The 18,249-nt window shown below is 46.2% G+C and overlaps 1 protein-coding gene across 1 annotated transcript in view; it reads left to right on the top strand.

Moving 5' to 3' along the window:
* The window catches only part of LOC118936496 (thrombospondin type-1 domain-containing protein 4), a 27,165-nt gene extending 9,731 nt beyond the window's left edge, over nt 1-17,434 (top strand). The window contains exons 5-12 of the mRNA XM_090188282.1: nt 3,860-4,057; nt 7,250-7,379; nt 11,319-11,541; nt 11,775-11,948; nt 12,244-12,417; nt 14,117-14,296; nt 16,458-16,602; nt 17,128-17,434. Coding sequence (XP_090044408.1) covers nt 3,860-4,057; nt 7,250-7,379; nt 11,319-11,541; nt 11,775-11,948; nt 12,244-12,417; nt 14,117-14,296; nt 16,458-16,602; nt 17,128-17,288 — 1,385 coding nt within the window. The 3' untranslated portion in view covers nt 17,289-17,434. The remainder of the gene's footprint in view (nt 1-3,859; nt 4,058-7,249; nt 7,380-11,318; nt 11,542-11,774; nt 11,949-12,243; nt 12,418-14,116; nt 14,297-16,457; nt 16,603-17,127) is intronic.
* Nucleotides 17,435-18,249: the final 815 nt, after the last annotated feature.

Raw genomic sequence — 18,249 nt, 5'->3', positions numbered from 1 at the left:
CTCTGGTTATTTTGAATACAAAACCTTCCCACAACGTTCTGGGAACGGTGCAGGGTAGCTGCTTTTGGAACATTCACACCACATTTCAGGAACTTTACCCCTAAAAAAACACATTTCAGGAACTTTACCCCTAAAAAAACACATTTCAGGAACTTTACCCCTAAAAAAACAAATTTCAGGAACTTTACCCCTAAAAAAACACATTTCAGGAACTTTACCCCTAAAAAAACACATTTCAGGAACTTTACCCCTAAAAAAACACATTTCAGGAACTTTACCCCTAAAAAAACACATTTCAGGAACTTTACCCCTAAAAAAGCACATTTCAGGAACTTTACCCCTAAAAAAACACATTTCAGGAACTTTACCCCTAAAAAAGCACATTTCAGGAACTTTACCCCTAAAAAAAAACATTATTTTCTTGTTTTTTCATTACTTTAAACAGAACGTTTCCTAAAAAAGTTCAACTAAGGTTGAATACTAATCGTTACGAGTGAGATTCCAGTAACCAATCATATTATATTATATTGCTATTGATACGTTTAAGTTGACAGCTATTTGCAAATCAGCTGACAGAAGCTGCGTGACGAGCAGTTTATTTTGAGCCAATCAAAACTCAATATTCTCGAGCAGTTTATTTTGAGCCAATCAAAACTCAATATTCTCGAGCAGTTTATTCTGAGCCAATCAAAACTCAATATTCTCGAGCAGTTTATTCTGAGCCAATCAAAACTCAATATTCTCGAGCAGTTTATTCTGAGCCAATCAAAACTCAATATTCTCGAGCAGTTTATTCTGAGCCAATCAAAACTCAATATTCTCTTAGTCCCGCTCCTCACCTCACGTTTATACACCAGTTGGCGCCAACATGCAACCAAATAAAAAGAAGAAGAATGAACTAGAGAGCTACCGCAATTCCACGGAAGAAAAACTAAGTTTCAAATCGTTGAGAAGTTGTTTAAAACAACTGAACTAAAAAAAGAGAGAGAATTGGATATTAATTAACATTCATCTATACAAACGGTTGGTGAAGGGATTGAAGGGAAAGATTAACAGCAGGATTTGGCCCAGGGGGTTGTTTTTTTCAGAGTACGGATTCAGTTTCCACCAAGGATGGCGAGCCGCCCGAACCCCGGACTTCAATAAGAAGATTTGCATGCAAATATGTATTTTCCCCTCACCTCTCCACCTCTCATCCCCTTTTCATGTACCACCCCTCACCTCTCATCCCTTTATTCATGTACCACCCTCACCTCTCATCCCCTTTTCATGTACCACCCCTCACCTCTCATCCCCTTTTCATGTACCACCCCTCACCTCTCCTCCTCTCATCCCCTTTTCATGTACCACCCCTCACCTCCCCTCCCCTTTTCATGTACCACCCCTCACCTCTCATCCCTTTATTAATGTACCACCCCTCACCTCTCCTCCCCTTTTCATGTACCACCCCTCACCCCTCATCCCTTTATTAATGTACCACCCCCACCTCTCATCCCTTATTAATGTACCACCCCTCACCTCTCCTCCCCTTTTCATGTACCACCCCTCACCTCTCCACCTCTCATCCCTTTATTCATGTACCACCCCTCACCTCTCCTCCCCTTTTCATGTACCACCCCTCACCCCTCATCCCTTTATTAATGTACCACCCCTCACCTCTCCTCCCCTTTTCATGTACCACCCCTCACCTCTCATCCCTTTATTCATGTACCACCCCCACCTCTCATCCCTTATTCATGTACCACCCCTCACCTCTCATCCCTTTATTAATGTACCACTCCTCACCTCTCCTCCTCTCCTCCTCTCATCCCTTTTCATGTACCACCCCTCACCTATCCTCCCCTTTTCATGTACCACCCCCACCTCTCATCCCTTATTCATGTACCACCCCTCACCTCTCATCCCTTTATTAATGTACCACTCCTCACCTCTCCTCCTCTCCTCCTCTCCTCCCTTTTCATGTACCACCCCTCACCTATCCTCCCCTTTTCATGTACCACCCTCACCTCTCCTCCCCATTTCATGTACCACCCCTCACCTCTCCCCCTTCCATCCCATTTTCATGTACCACACCTTACCTCTCCTCCTCTCATCCCTTATTTATGTACCGCCCCTCACCTTTCATCCCTTTTTCATGTACCACCCTCACCTCTCATCCCTTTATTCATGTACCACACCTCACCTCTCCCCTCTTATTCATGTACCACCCCTCACCTCTCCTCCTCTCATCCCCTTTCCATGACCAACCCCCCACCTCTCATCCCTTTTTCATGACCCACCCCTCACCTCTCATCACTTATTCATGACCCACCCCTCACATCCCTTTTTCATGTACCACCCCTCACCTCTCATCCCCTTTTCATGTACCACCCATCACCTCTCATCACTTATTCATGTACCACCCCTCACCTCTCCTCCTCTCATCCCCTTTTCATGTACCTCCCCTCACCTCATCTCCTCTCATCCCTTATTCATGTACCACCCCTCACCTCTCCTCCTCTCATCCCTTATTCATGACCCACCCCCCACCTCTCATCCCCTTTTCATGTACCACCCCTCACCTCTCCTCCTCTCATCCCCTTTTCATGTACCGCCCCTCACCTCTCATCCCCTTTTCATGACCCACCCCTCACCTCTCATCACTTATTCATGTACCACCCTTCACCTCTCCTCCTCTCATCCCTTATTCATGTACCACCCCTCACCTCTCCTCCTCTCATCCCTTATTCATGACCCACCCCCCACCTCTCATCCCCTTTTCATGTACCACCCCTCACATTTCCTCCTCTCATCCCTTATTCATGTACCGCCCCTCACCTCTCCTCCTCTCATCCCTTATTCATGACCCACCCCCCACCTCTCATCCCCTTTTCATGTACCACCCCTCACCTCTCCTCCTCTCATCCCCTTTTCATGTACCACCCCTCACATTTCCTCCTCTCATCCCCTTTTCATGTACCACCCCTCACCTCTCCTCCTCTCATCCCTTATTCATGACCCACCCCCCACCTCTCATCCCCTTTTCATGTACCACCCCTCACATTTCCTCCTCTCATCCCTTTTTCATGTACCACCCCTCACCTCTCCTCCTCTCATCCCCTTTTCATGTACCACCCCTCACATTTCCTCCTCTCATCCCCTTTTCATGTACCACCCCTCACCTCTCCTCCTCTCATCCCTTATTCATGACCCACCCCCCACCTCTCATCCCCTTTTCATGTACCACCCCTCACATTTCCTCCTCTCATCCCTTTTTCATGTACCACCCCTCACCTCTCCTCCTCTCATCCCTTATTCATGACCCACCCCCCACCTCTCATCCCCTTTTCATGTACCACCCCTCACATTTCCCCCTCTCGTCCATTTTTCATGTACCACCCCTCACATTTCCTCCTCTCATCCCCTTTTCATGTACCTCCCCTCACCTCATCTCCTCTCATCCCTTATTCATGTACCACCCCTCACCTCTCCTCCTCTCATCCCTTATTCATGACCCACCCCTCACCTCTCCTCCTCTCATCCCTTATTCATGTACCACCCCTCACCTCTCCTCCTCTCATCCCCTTTTCATGTACCTCCCCTCACCTCATCTCCTCTCATCCCTTATTCATGTACCACCCCTCACCTCTCCTCCTCTCATCCCTTATTCATGACCCACCCCCCACCTCTCATCCCCTTTTCATGTACCACCCCTCACATTTCCTCCTCTCATCCCCTTTTCATGTACCGCCCCTCACCTTTCATCCCTTTTCATGTACCGCCCCTCACATCTCCTCCCCTTTTCATGTACCGAATCACCTCTCCTCCTCTCATCCCCTCTCCCTCATCCCCTTCTCTCTCACGCCCCCGCTCTCTCTAGTTGAGACTGTTGGCCCCACCTACTCAGGAAGCGATGATGTCACCAGTGGACTGGGCGTGGTCATCAATGATGTTGGAGGTGGGAGAGGCCATCCCAACCAAGTGCCCTCTGACCCCGTGGTGAACACTGACCTTTTGGCTCCTTCCTACGGCTGGATCAGCAGCGGCCACACAGCCTGCAGCGCCTCCTGTGGTGGGGGTGAGGACTTACAGTCATTCAGACAGACTGACACACACAGATGCACTATCACTATTAACACCTGATGTGAGATCAGACCAGGTAGAGGCAACTATACTGTAGTTAAATTAACACCTGAGATCAGACCAGGTAGAGACAACTTTGCTGTAGTTAGATTAACACCTGAGATCAGACCAGGTAGAGACAACTTTACTGTAGTTAGATTAACACCTGAGATCAGACCAGGTAGAGACAACTATACTGTAGTTAGATTAACACCTGACCTGAGATCAGACCAGGTAGAGACAACTATACTGTAGTTAGATTAACACCTGACCTGAGATCAGACCAGGTAGAGACAATTATGCTGTAGTTAGATTAACACCTGAGATCAGACCAGGTAGAGACAACTATACTGTAGTTAGATTAACACCTGACCTGAGATCAGACCAGGTAGAGACAACTATACTGTAGTTAGATTAACACCTGAGATCAGACCAGGTAGAGACAACTATACTGTAGTTAGATTAAAACCTGACCTGAGATCAGACCAGGTAGAGACAATGATATTGTAGTTAGATTAACACCTGAGATCAGACCAAGTAGAGACAACTTTACTGTAGTTACACCTGACCTGAGATCAGAGCAGGTAGAGACAACTATACTGTAGTTAGATTAACACATGACCTGAGATCAGACCAGGTAGAGACAACTATACTGTAGTTAGATTAACACCTGAGATCAGACCAAGTAGAGACAACTTTACTGTAGTTACACCTGACCTGAGATCAGAGCAGGTAGAGACAACTATACTGTAGTTAGATTAACACCTGACCTGAGATTAGACCAGGTAGAGACAACTATACTGTAGTTAGATTAACACCTGACATCAGACCAGGTAGAGGCAACTATACTGTAGTTAGATTAACACCTGAGATCAGACCAGGTAGAGACAACTATACTGTAGTTAGATTAACACCTGAGATCAGACCAGGTAGAGACAACTATACTGTAGTTAGATTAACACCTGAGATCAGACCAGGTAGAGACAACTATACTGTAGTTAGATTAACACCTGACCTGAGATTAGACCAGGTAGAGACAACTATACTGTAGTTAGATTAACACCTGAGATCAGACCAAGTAGAGACAACTATACTGTAGTTAGATTAACACCTGAGATCAGACCAGGTAGAGACAACTATACTGTAGTTAGATTAACACCTGAGATCAGACCAGGTAGAGACAACTTTACTGTAGTTAGATTAACACCTGACCTGAGATCAGACCAGGCAGAGACAACTATACTGTAGTTAGATTAACACCTGACCTGAGATCAGACCAGGTAGAGACAACTATACTGTAGTTAGATTAACACCTGAGATCAGACCAGGTAGAGACAACTATACTGTAGTTAGATTAACACCTGAGATCAGACCAAGTAGAGACAACTTTACTGTAGTTACACCTGACCTGAGATCAGAGCAGGTAGAGACAACTATACTGTAGTTAGATTAACACCTGACCTGAGATCAGACCAGGTAGAGACAACTATACTGTAGTTAGATTAACACCTGAGATCAGACCAGGTAGAGACAACTATACTGTAGTTAGATTAACACCTGAGATCAGACCAGGTATAGACAACTATACTGTAGTTAGATTAACACCTGAGATCAGACCAGGTAGAGACAACTATACTGTAGTTAGATTAACACCTGAGATCAGACCAAGTAGAGACAACTTTACTGTAGTTACACCTGACCTGAGATCAGAGCAGGTAGAGACAACTATACTGTAGTTAGATTAACACCTGACCTGAGATCAGACCAGGTAGAGACAACTATACTGTAGTTAGATTAACACCTGAGATCAGACCAGGTAGAGACAACTATACGGTAGTTAGATTAACACCTGAGATCAGACCAAGTAGAGACAACTATACTGTAGTTAGATTAACACCTGAGATCAGACCAGGTAGAGACAACTATACTGTAGTTAGATTAACACCTGAGATCAGACCAGGTAGAGACAACTATACTGTAGTTAGATTAACACCTGACCTGAGATCAGACCAGGTAGAGACAACTATACTGTAGTTAGATTAACACCTGAGATCAGACCAGGTAGAGACAACTATACTGTAGTTAGATTAACACCTGAGATCAGACCAGGTAGAGACAACTATACTGTAGTTAGATTAACACCTGACCTGAGATCAGACCAGGTAGAGACAACTATACTGTAGTTAGATTAACACCTGAGATCAGACCAGTTAGAGACAACTACACTGTAGTTAGATTAACACCTGAGATCAGACTAGGTAGAGACAACTATACTGTAGTTAGATTAACACCTGAGATGAGACCAGGAAGAGACAACTATACTGTAGTTAGATTAACACCTGACCTGAGATCAGACCAGGTAGAGACAACTATAATGTAGTTAGATTAAAACCTGACCTGAGATCAGACCAGGTAGAGACAACTATACTGTAGTTAGATTAACACCTGAGATCAGACCAGGTAGAGACAACTATACTGTAGTTAGATTAACACCTGAGATCAGAACAAGTAGAGACAACTATACTGTAGTTAGATTAACACCTGAGATCAGACCAGGTAGAGACAACTATACTGTAGTTAGATTAAAACCTGACCTGAGATCAGACCAGGTAGAGACAACTATACTGTAGTTAGATTAACACCTGAGATCAGACCAGGTAGAGACAACTATACTGTAGTTAGATTAACACCTGAGATCAGACCAGGTAGAGACAACTATACTGTAGTTAGATTAACACCTGAGATCAGAACAAGTAGAGACAACTATACTGTAGTTAGATTAACACCTGAGATCAGACCAGGTAGAGACAACTATACTGTAGTTAGATTAACACCTGATGTGAGATCAGACCAGGTAGAGACAACTATACTGTAGTTAGATTAACACCTGAGATCAGACCAGGTAGAGACAACTTTACTGTAGTTAGATTAACACCTGAGATCAGACCAGGTAGAGACAACTATACTGTAGTTAGATTAACACCTGACCTGAGATCAGACCAGGTAGAGACAACTATACTGTAGTTAGATTAACACCTGGCCTGAGATCAGTAATACGTTGTTTTTCCAATGTATTTCACATAGAGCCCCCTAGGTATGTGATTGCTCTTTCTCTCTCTTTTCTCGTGTGTGTGTGTGTGTGTCTCAGGTAGACGCCAGGTGCTGTGGGTGTGTGTGGAGACTGAGAGCCAGACCACAGTACCAGGTGACCTCTGTAGCCACGCCCAGCGACCCCAAAACCAGGAAGTGGTCTGCAACATCCAGCCTTGTCCCGCCTTGTGAGTCACACGCACACTGAGACACACTCCCACTAAAGCCTTGCTTTAACAAAGTTAACCATTTTCACTGTCGTGTCCAAAACGTCTTTCAAGCTGTCAGGCATTCCCTTGGCAGCAAGAGCCTCTCGGTGGATGCTGCAGTGTACCCAAGAGCCTCTCGGTGGATGCTGCAGTGTACCCAAGAGCCTCTCGGTGGATGCTGCAGTGTACCCAAGAGCCTCTAGGTGGATGCTGCAGTGTACCCAAGAGCCTCTAGGGGGATGCTGCAGTGTACCCAAGAGCCTCTCGGTGGATGCTGCAGTGTACCCAAGAGCCTCTCGGTGGATGCTGCAGTGTACCCAAGAGCCTCTAGGGGGATGCTGCAGTGTACCCAAGAGCCTCTAGGTGGATGCTGCAGTCTACCCAAGAGCCTCTAGGTGGATGCTGCAGTGTACCCAAGAGCCTCTAGGGGGATGCTGCAGTGTACCCAAGAGCCTCTCGGTGGATGCTGCAGTGTACCCAAGAGCCTCTCGGTGGATGCTGCAGTCTACCCAAGAGCCTCTAGGGGGATGCTGCAGTGTACCCAAGTGGGGTTGGGAGCAACTGCTTGCACGTGCATTACCACTCCACTATGTCTCCCTGTCATGACTTTTACACCATCAGTACAGATACCAACACATCTTGACCACCAAAGTCCATCTGATGTCACAAAGCTGTCCAGGACTTTACAAACATCCTCTCCTGTTGTCCTGGTTTCCAGTGGTTTGCAGAAGAGGAAGTATTCCTTAATTTACCCCCCCCATAAACATAAAGGACATATACCAGGAGCTGTGCCAGGCCTGTTGACTCATCCAGCTGTAACAGACATATACCAGGAGCTGTGCCAGGCCTGTTGACTCATCCAGCTGTAACAGACATATACCAGGAGCTGTGCCAGGCCTGTTGACTCATCCAGCTGTAACAGACATATACCAGGAGCTGTGCCAGGCCCACCACGTCTGTTGACTCATCCAGCTGTAACAGACATATACCAGGAGCTGTGCCAGGCCCGCCACGTCTGGTGACTCATCCAGCTGTAACAGACATATACCAGGAGCTGTGCCAGGCCCGCCACGTCTGGTGACTCATCCAGCTGTAACACATATAATTCACTGGCTGTTGTGTGAAGCAGTAATTGTTTCAAAACATCTCCTGCCATGTCACTGATGAGTTGTGAAACAGGGATGTTTGATGAAGACATTGTCTGTATAGTTGTTTGGGGTCTTTTCCCCCAGCATTGTCCCAGCCATCTCCGCGGCAACAGGAAGAATGAAGTCCTCCACAATAGTATGGGGTTTTCCTGTCCCAGCCAGTCCTCCACAATAGTACAGGGCTTTCCTGTCCCAGCCAGTCCTCCACAGTAGTATGGGGCTTGCCTGTCCCAGCCAGTCCTCCACAATAGTATGGGGCTTGCCTGTCCTAGCCAGTCCTCCACAATAGTATGGGGCTTTCCTGTCCTAGCCAGTCCTCCACAATAGTATGGGGCTTTCCTGTCCTAGCCAGTCCTCCACAATAGTATGGGGCTTGCCTGTCCTAGCCACTCCTCTACAATAGTATGGGGCTTTCCTGTCCTCGCCACTCCTCCACAATAGTATGGCGCTTGTCTGTCCCAGCCACTCCTCCACAATAGTACGGGGCTTGCCTGTCCCAGCCAGTCCTCCACATAAGTACGGGGCTTGTCTGTCCCAGCCACTCCTCCACAATAGTATGGGGCTTTCCTGTCCCAGCCACTCCTCCACAATAGTACGGGGCTTGCCTGTCCTAGCCACTCCTCCACAATAGTATTGGGCTTTCCTGTCCCAGCCAGTCCTCTACAATAGTATGGGGCTTTCCTGTCCTAGCCAGTCCTCCACAATAGTATGGGGCTTTCCTGTCCTAGCCAGTCCCCCACAATAGTATCGGGCTTTCCTGTCCTAGCCACTCCTCCCCAATAGTATGGGGCTTTCCTGTCCTAGCCACTCCTCCACAATAGTATGGGGCTTGCCTGTCCCAGCCACTCCTCCACAATATTATGGGGCTTGTCTGTCCTAGCCACTCCTCCACAATAGTATGGGGCTTGCCTGTCCCAGCCACTCCTCTACAATAGTATGGGGCTTGTCTGTCCCAGCCACTCCTCTACAATAGTATGGGGCTTGCCTGTCCTAGCCACTCCTCTACAATAGTATGGGGCTTGCCTGACCTAGCCACTCCTCCACAATAGTATGGGGCTTGCCTGTCCCAGCCACTCCTCCACAATAGTATGGGGCTTTCCTGTCCTAGCCACTCCTCCACAATAGTATGGGGCTTGCCTGTCCCAGCCACTCCTCCACAATAGTATGGGGCTTGCCTGTCCCAGCCACTCCTCCACAATATTATGGGGCTTGTCTGTCCTAGCCACTCCTCCACAATATTATGGGGCTTGTCTGTCCTAGCCACTCCTCCACAATAGTATGGGGCTTGCCTGTCCTAGCCACTCCTCTACAATAGTATGGGGCTTGCCTGTCCTAGCCACTCCTCCACAATAGTATGGGGCTTGCCTGTCCCAGCCACTCCTCCACAATAGTATGGGGCTTTCCTGTCCTAGCCACTCCTCCACAATAGTACGGGGCTTGCCTGTCCCAGCCACTCCTCTACAATAGTATGGGGCTTGTCTGTCCCAGCCACTCCTCTACAATAGTATGGGGCTTGCCTGTCCTAGCCACTCCTCTACAATAGTATGGGGCTTGCCTGTCCTAGCCACTCCTCCACAATAGTATGGGGCTTGCCTGTCCCAGCCACTCCTCCACAATAGTATGGGGCTTTCCTGTCCTAGCCACTCCTCCACAATAGTATGGGGCTTGCCTGTCCCAGCCACTCCTCCACAATAGTATGGGGCTTGCCTGTCCTAGCCACTCCTCCACTATATTATGGGGCTTGTCTGTCCTAGCCCCTCGGTAGCTCACCATATAAGATGTTTCTAGTCCCTTCTTATTAATGGTATCTGTTGCTTTTATACATGTCTTACTACCTGAAAGTCCTCTTTATTCTCGCTCAAAACACTCCTGTGGTTTATTTTTCAAATTGTCATGTTTAGTTTCTAAATGTCTGCGCAAGACTGAAGGTTTCCTGTGAGAGAGTAACGGTTAATGTGATTGGATGAGTAACAGTTAATGTGATTGGATGAGTAACGGTTAATGTGATTGGATGAGTAACGGTTAATGTGATTGGATGAGTAACGATTAATGTGATTGGATGAGTAACGGTTAATGTGATTGGATGAGTAACGGTTAATGTGATTGGATGAGTAACGGTTAATGTGATTGGATGAGTAACGGTTAATGTGATTGGATGAGTAACGGTTAATGTGATTGGATGAGTAACGGCTAATGTGATTGGATGAGTAAACGGTTAATGTGATTGGATGAGTAAACGGTTAATGTGATTGGATGAGTAAACGGTTAATGTGATTGGATGAGTAACAGTTAATGTGATTGGATGAGTAACGGTTAATGTGATTGGATGAGTAACGGCTAATGTGATTGGATGAGTAACGGCTAATGTGATTGGATGAGTAACGGCTAATGTGATTGGATGAGTAACGGTTAATGTGATTGGATGTTAACTATTTGACTAGGCTCCCTGTATTTGACATTGGGTTGTTATTTTTGCTGAACACCGAGATGGTTTAATTGAAATTTTTTGGGTAGTGAAACGAGGAGAAAACCTCACCCAAATGTATATATGCCCTTTTGGAAAATCCAAATGGACTGTTTGAAAACGTGAAGACAAGATAAATATATTTATTTATATATTTAAATGTGAATCACATTGTTAATTGCACGTACCCCAGTTTGGGAAAACCTGATCGAGACCAGCTGTCTACGAAACATGTCACAAATTAAATTTTATTTGACACACACAGAGACACACCTCTGTAACCTTCTCTCCTCTGTGATTGGCCAGCTGGGACCTGGGGGAGTGGTCAGAGTGCACTAGAACCTGCGGCCCGGGGACCCAGCAACGCCAGGTCATCTGTCGTCAGGCTCTCCGTAAACATGGCAACAGTACGGCAACGGTGGTCGCCGTGGAGATGGCGCAGTGCGGAGGTTATGATAGGCCGGAGACGACATCGCCCTGTCAGCTAAAGATCTGCAGCGAGTGGCAGATACGCTCCGAGTGGAGCCTGGTGAGAACACACACACAGAGACACACACACACACACACACACACAGAGAGATACGCTCCGAGTGGAGCCCGGTGAGTGAGTGAGAGACAGAGACAGAGACCAGAGTAAAGCACATTTCATAAACTGCTTAATAGTAATTGATCCCCACTCCCCCCCTCTCTCTCCCTCCCCCTTCCCCCTCTCTCTCCCTCCCACTCCCCCTCTCCCCTCCCACTCCCCCTCTCCCTCCTCAGTGTTCAGTCCCGTGTGGTGTGGGCCAGAGCAGCAGAGAGGTGGTGTGTGTCGGTAACCAGGGAGACGTGGAGGGGGACGAACAATGTAACCTGGGGGTGAAACCAGCCCCTCTTCAGAACTGTGACATGGGACCCTGCGCACGGAACTGGTTCACCTCACCATGGAGCACACAGGTACCTACACCTGGGGCTGTCTGTCTCTCCGTCTCTCACTCCATCTGTCTCTCCCTCCGTCTGTCTCTCCCTCCGTCTGTCTGTCTGTCTGTCTGTCTGTCTGTCTGTCTGTCTGTCTGTCTGTCTGTCTGTCTGTCTGTCTGTCTGTCTGTCTGTCTGTCTGTCTGTCTGTCTGTCTGTCTGTCTGTCTGTCTGTCTGTCTGTCTGTCTGTCTGTCTGTCTGTCTGTCTGTCTGTCTGTCTGTCTGTCTGTAACATTGCTGTGTGTGTGTAACATTGCTGTACATGTGTCTCAGTGTTCTACAGAGTGTGGTGAAGGCAGACGTAGTCGCTCAGCAGTGTGTCTGTTGGACCATGTGACTAACCTACCATTGGACGGATGCGACGGGCCCCGCCCACAGGAAGTAATCTCCTGCGACGCAGGGCCATGTCACCTCCGCCTGGAATGGTACACTGGACTCTGGGGACAGGTAAACACATACTCTCTCATTACAGACAGAGACAGAGAGAGAGACAGAGACAGAGACATAGAGAGAGACAGAGACAGAGACAGAGAGAGAGAGAGAGACAGAGACAGAGAGAGAAAGAGAGAGAGAGAGAGAGAAAGAGAGAGCGACAGAGAGAGAGAGAGAGAGAGAGACAGAAAGAGAGAGACAGAGAGAAAGAGAGATAAAGAGAGAGAGAGAGAGAGAGAGAGACAAAGAGAGAGAGAGAAAGTGACTGAAGAGATTCTCTTTTACATCAACGACCTGGAGAAGAGTTACAGGGGAGAGGGAGAGGGGATAAATGAGCCAATAGGAGGCTGGGAATGATTAGGTAGCCATGATGGTATGAGGGCCAGATTGGGACACAGAGGTTAAAACCTGTTGAGTGTAGGGGGCAGTATTTTGATGTTTGGATAAAATAACGTACCCAAATTAAACTGCCTATTTCTCAGGCCCAGAAACTAGAATATGCATATAATTGGCAGATTAGGATAGAAAACACTCTAAAGTTTCCAAAACTGTCAAAATATTGTCTGTGAGTATAACAGAACTGATGTTGCAGGCAAAAACCTGAGGAAAATCCAACCAGGAAGTGGCTGCTATTTTGAAAAGCTCCCTGTTCCAATGCATGCCTTCCCTCTATTTAAAGGGATATCAACCAGATTCCTATGGCTTCCACATGGTGTGAACAGTCTTTAGACATAGTTTCAGGCTTTTATTCTGAAAAATGAGCGAGAAAGATCAGATCGCGCAATGGATGGCTGGGTGCCAGCAGCGTTTTGCATGCGCCGACAGAGTGGAGCAGACATTTTCTCTCTCTCTCTCCTAACGAAGAAGATACTGTCCGGTTGAAATATTATCAATTGTAAAAACAACCTGAGGATTGATTATAAAAAACTTTGACATGTTTCCCGTCGTGACCTCCACGAGCCTGTGGATTACTGAACATACCAAATGGAGGTATTTTGGAATTGTAAAAATAATAAAAATTAAAATAATCTTTATGGAACATTTGTGTAACTGTGAGTCTTGTGAGTGCAAACATCCGAAGATCATCAAAGGTAAGCAATTCATTTTATTGCTTTTCTGACTTTCGTGACCAATCTACTTTGCTGCTAGCTGTTTGTAATGTTTTGTCTACTGAGAGAGATGTCCTTACATAAACACTTGGTATGCTTTCGCCGAAAAGCTTTTTTTGAAATCTGACATGCCAGGTGGATTAACAACAAGCTAAACTGTGTTTTGGTATATTGCACTTGTGATTTCATGAAAATTAAATATTTTTAGTAATTTAATTAGAATTTCTGCAATTCAGCTGAAAATGATCCTGCTAACGGGATGGGAAGTTTTATTATTATTTTTATATATATATATTTTATATTTTTTATTATTATATTTATTATTATTATATTTATTATTATTATATTTATTATTATTATATTTATTATTATTCTTATGATAAGGAATCTTTAATCACCCACAGAGAGTCAGGACACCTGTTCAATGTCCCGTCTGAAAGACGACAACCTACACAGGGCAATGTCCCCAATCACTGCCCTGCGGAATTGGGATAGAGTGCCTCCTACTGGCCCTACTTCCAGCAGGATCTGATCTCCCATCCAGGGACCGACCAGGACCCACCCTGCTTAGCAACTGTGTGTGTGTGTGTGTGTGTGTACCCCAGTGTTCGGCGGAATGCGGAAACGGAACACAGACCCGGGGCGTGGCCTGTCTACTCCATGACAACGGTCGCCTGGAGGCTGTGGACCAATCAAACTGCTCCCACCTGGATCGACCAATGAGCTCTCAGAGCTGCCACCTGAAGGTGTGTGGGGTGCAGTGGTACGCCACCGATTGGAGCACGGTGAGTTCAATTCAAGGGGCTTTATTGGCATGGGGAACATGTGTTAACATTGCCAAAACAAGTGAGGTAGATAATATACAAAAGTGAAATAAACTATAAAAATTAACAGTAAACATTACACATACAGAAGTTTCAAAATAATAAAGACATTACAAATGTCATATTATATATATACAGTGTTTTAACAATGTACAAATGGTTAAAGGACACAAGATAAAATAAATAAGCATAAATAATTATATATTATATATATATATTATAATAATAATTTTGCACGCCCAATTTTTCAGTTTTTGATTTGTTAAAAAAGTTTGAAATATCCAATAAATGTCGTTCCACTTCATGATTGTGTCCCACTTGTTGTTGATTCTTCACAAAAAAATACAGTTTTATATCTTTATGTTTGAAGCCTGAAATGTGGCAAAAGGTCGCAAAGTTCAAGGGGGCCGAATACTTTCGCAAGGCACTGTACAATGGTGCTTGTTCTTCACTGGTTGACCTTTTCTTGTGGCAACAAATCTTGCTGCTGTGATGTCACACTGTGGAATTTCACCCAGTAGAAATGGGAGTTTATTAAAATTGGATTTGTTTTCGAATTCTTTGTGGGTCTGTGTAATCTGAGGGAAATATGTGTCTCTAATATGGTCATACATTGGGCAGGAGGTTAGGAAGTGCAGCTCAGTTTCCACCTCATTTTGTGGGCAGTGAGCACATAGCCTGTCCATGTCTGCCTACGGCAGCCTTTCTCAATAGCAAGGCTATGCTCACTGAGTCTGTACATAGTCAAAGCTTTCCTTAATTTTGGGTCAGTCACAGTGGTCAGGTATTCTGCCACTGTGTACTCTCTGTTTAGGGACGAAGAGCATTCTAGTTTGCTCTGTTTTTTTGTTAATTCTTTCCAATGTGTCAAGTAATTATCTTTTTTTTTTCTCATGATTTGGTTGGGTCTAATTGTGCTGCTGTGCTGGGGCTCTGTAGGGTGTGTTTGTGTTTGTGAACAGAGCCCCAGGACCAGCTTGCTTAGAGGACTCTTCTCCAGGTTCATCTCTCTGTAGGTGATGGTTTTGTTATGGAAGGTTTGGGAATCACTTCGTAGAATTCAACGTCTCTTTTCTGGATTTTGATAATTAGTGGGTATTGGCTTACTTCTGCTCTGCATGCACTATTTGGTGTTTTACGTTGTACACAGAGGATGTTTTTGCAGAATTTGGTGTTTGTCCCATTTTGTAAATTCTTGGTCGGTGAGCGGACCCCAGATCTCACAACCATAAAGGGCAATGGGCTCTATGACTGATTCAAGTATTTTTGCCAGATCCTAACTGGTATGTCGAGTTTGTTGTTCCTTTTGATGGCATAGAATGCCCTTCTTGCCTTGTCTCAGACTGTTCACAGCTTTGTGGAAGTTACCTCTGGTCTTACTGAGATTTACTGTCAGGGCCCAGGTCTGTCAGGGCCCAGGTCTGGTAGAATCTGTGCAGAAGATCTAGGTGCTGCTGTTGGCCCTCCTTGGTTGGCGACAGAAGCACCAGATCATCAGCAAACAGTAGACATTTTACTTCAGATTCTAGTAGGGTGAGGCCGGGTGCTGCAGACTGTTCTAGTGCCCTCACCAATTCGTTGATATATATGTTGAAGAGGGTGGGGCTTAAGCTGCATCCCTGTCTCACCCCACGACCCTGTGAGAAGAAATGTGTGTTTTTTGCCTATTTTAACCGCACACTCGTTGTTTGTGTACATGGATTGTATAATGTTGTATGTTTTACCCCCAACACCACTTTCCATCAGTTTGTATAGCAGACCCTCATGCCAGATTGAGTCGAAGGCTTTTTTGAAATCAACAAAGCATGAGAAGACTTTGCCTTTGTTTTGGTTTGTTTGTTTGTCATTAGGGTGTGCAGGGTGAATACGTGGTCTGTTGTACGGTAATTTGGTAAAAAGCCAATTTGACATTTGCTCAGTACATTGTTTTCACTGTGGATGTGAATTGGGGTCAAATTTGTAGGTATCAAGAATGTACTAGTCTGTTGTTAATCATAATGCAGAGGATTTTCCCAAGGTTGCTGTTGACGCGTATCCCACGGTATTTATTGGGGTCAAATTTGTCTCCACTTTTCTCTCTCTCTGCGCCTTTCTTAATCTAAACCTGCCTGCCTGTCTCTAGTGTTCTCGCTCCTGTGACGGAGGTTACCGTGTGCGTGAGGTGTGTTGTCTTGCCGACAACGTGACCCCAAGTGAGCTGTGTGACCTCAGTGCGACCCCTGAGAGTTGGGAGGATTGTAACACCCAGCCCTGTTTACCTGAGACAGGTATGACCTCCCTCCTCCATCCATCCATCTATCCCTCTTTCATCCTCCCTCCCTCCCTCTCTCCTCCTCTCTCTTTCCATCTACCCTCTCTCCTCCTCCCTCTCTCACACCACCCAACACACTGTGTAATGTCTCCTCTAGTCTCATCGTGTAGTATCCAGTACTATATCTTTGCAATATCTCCTCTAGTCTCATCATGTAGTAACCAGTACTATATCTGTATAATGTCTCCTCTAGTCTCATCATGTAGTATCCAGTACTATATCTGTGTAATGTCTCCTCTAGTCTCATCATGTAGTATACAGTACTATATCTGTGTAGTGTCTCCTCTAGTCTCATCATGTAGTATACAGTACTATATCTGTGTAATGTCTCCTCTAGTCTCATCATGTAGTAACCAGTACTATATCTGTGTAATGTCTCCTCTAGTCTCATCATGTAGTAACCAGTACTATATCTGTGTAATGTCTCCTCTAGTCTCATCATGTAGTAACCAGTACTATATCTGTGTAATGTCTCCTCTAGTCTCATCGTGTAGTGACCAGTACTATAACTGCGTGTTCGTGGTCCAGGCCAGGTTGTGTGTGTACTCCTACTACAGGACTGCCTGCTGCTCATCCTGCTCCGTCATCACACACACACACTCCTCAAGAACCACCTCCGCAGGCGATGACTTCCCCAGATAGGAGTTGGTCTCCCTAACTGAGATCACCTGGCTCCTGGAAAACACACCTGAAAGAACGACACCTGAAAGAACCACACCTGAAGGAAACACACCTGAAGGAAACACACCTGAAGGAAACACACCTGAAGGAAACATACCTGAAGGAAACATACCTGAAGGAAACACACCTGAAAGAAACACACCTGAAGGAAACACACCTGAAAGAACCACACCTGTATCAACACCAACACTCACCTGGCCTCACCTCCACCTGAACACACCTGTATCAATACCATCACTCACCTGGCCTCACCTCCACCTGAACACACCTGTATCAACACCAACACTCACCTGGCCTCACCTCCACCTGAACACCTGTATCAACACCAACACTCACCTGGCCTCACCTCCGCCTGAACACACCTGTATCAACACCAACACTCACCTGGTCTCACCTCCACCTGGCCTCACCTCCGCCTGAACACACTTGTATCAACACCATCACTCACCTGGCCTCACCTCCACCTGAACACACCTGTATCAACACTCACCTGGCCTCACCTCCGCCTGAACACACCTGTATCAACACTCACCTGGCCTCACCTCCCCCTGAACACACCTGTAACCACACCAACACTCACCTGGCCTCACCTCCACCTGAACACCTGTATCAACACCAACACTCACCTGGCCTCACCTCCACCTGAACACACCTGTATCAACACCATCACTCACCTGGCCTCACCTCCACCTGAACACACCTGTATCAACACTCACCTGGCCTCACCTCCGCCTGAACACACCTGTATCAACACTCACCTGGCCTCACCTCCCCCTGAACACACCTGTATCCACACCAACACTCACCTGGCCTCACCTCCACCTGAACACCTGTATCAACACCAACACTCACCTGGCCTCACCTCCACCTGAACACCTGTATCAACACCAACACTCACCTGGCCTCACCTCCACCTGACCAC

The sequence above is a fragment of the Oncorhynchus mykiss genome, chromosome 10 (assembly GCF_057628025.1).
Source record: "Oncorhynchus mykiss isolate SJ-2025 chromosome 10, ASM5762802v1, whole genome shotgun sequence".
In the NCBI taxonomy this organism is placed as follows: Eukaryota; Metazoa; Chordata; class Actinopteri; order Salmoniformes; family Salmonidae; genus Oncorhynchus; species Oncorhynchus mykiss.
Note: the sequence above shows the minus strand (reverse complement) of the source record. Positions and strands in the feature narration are given on the sequence as shown.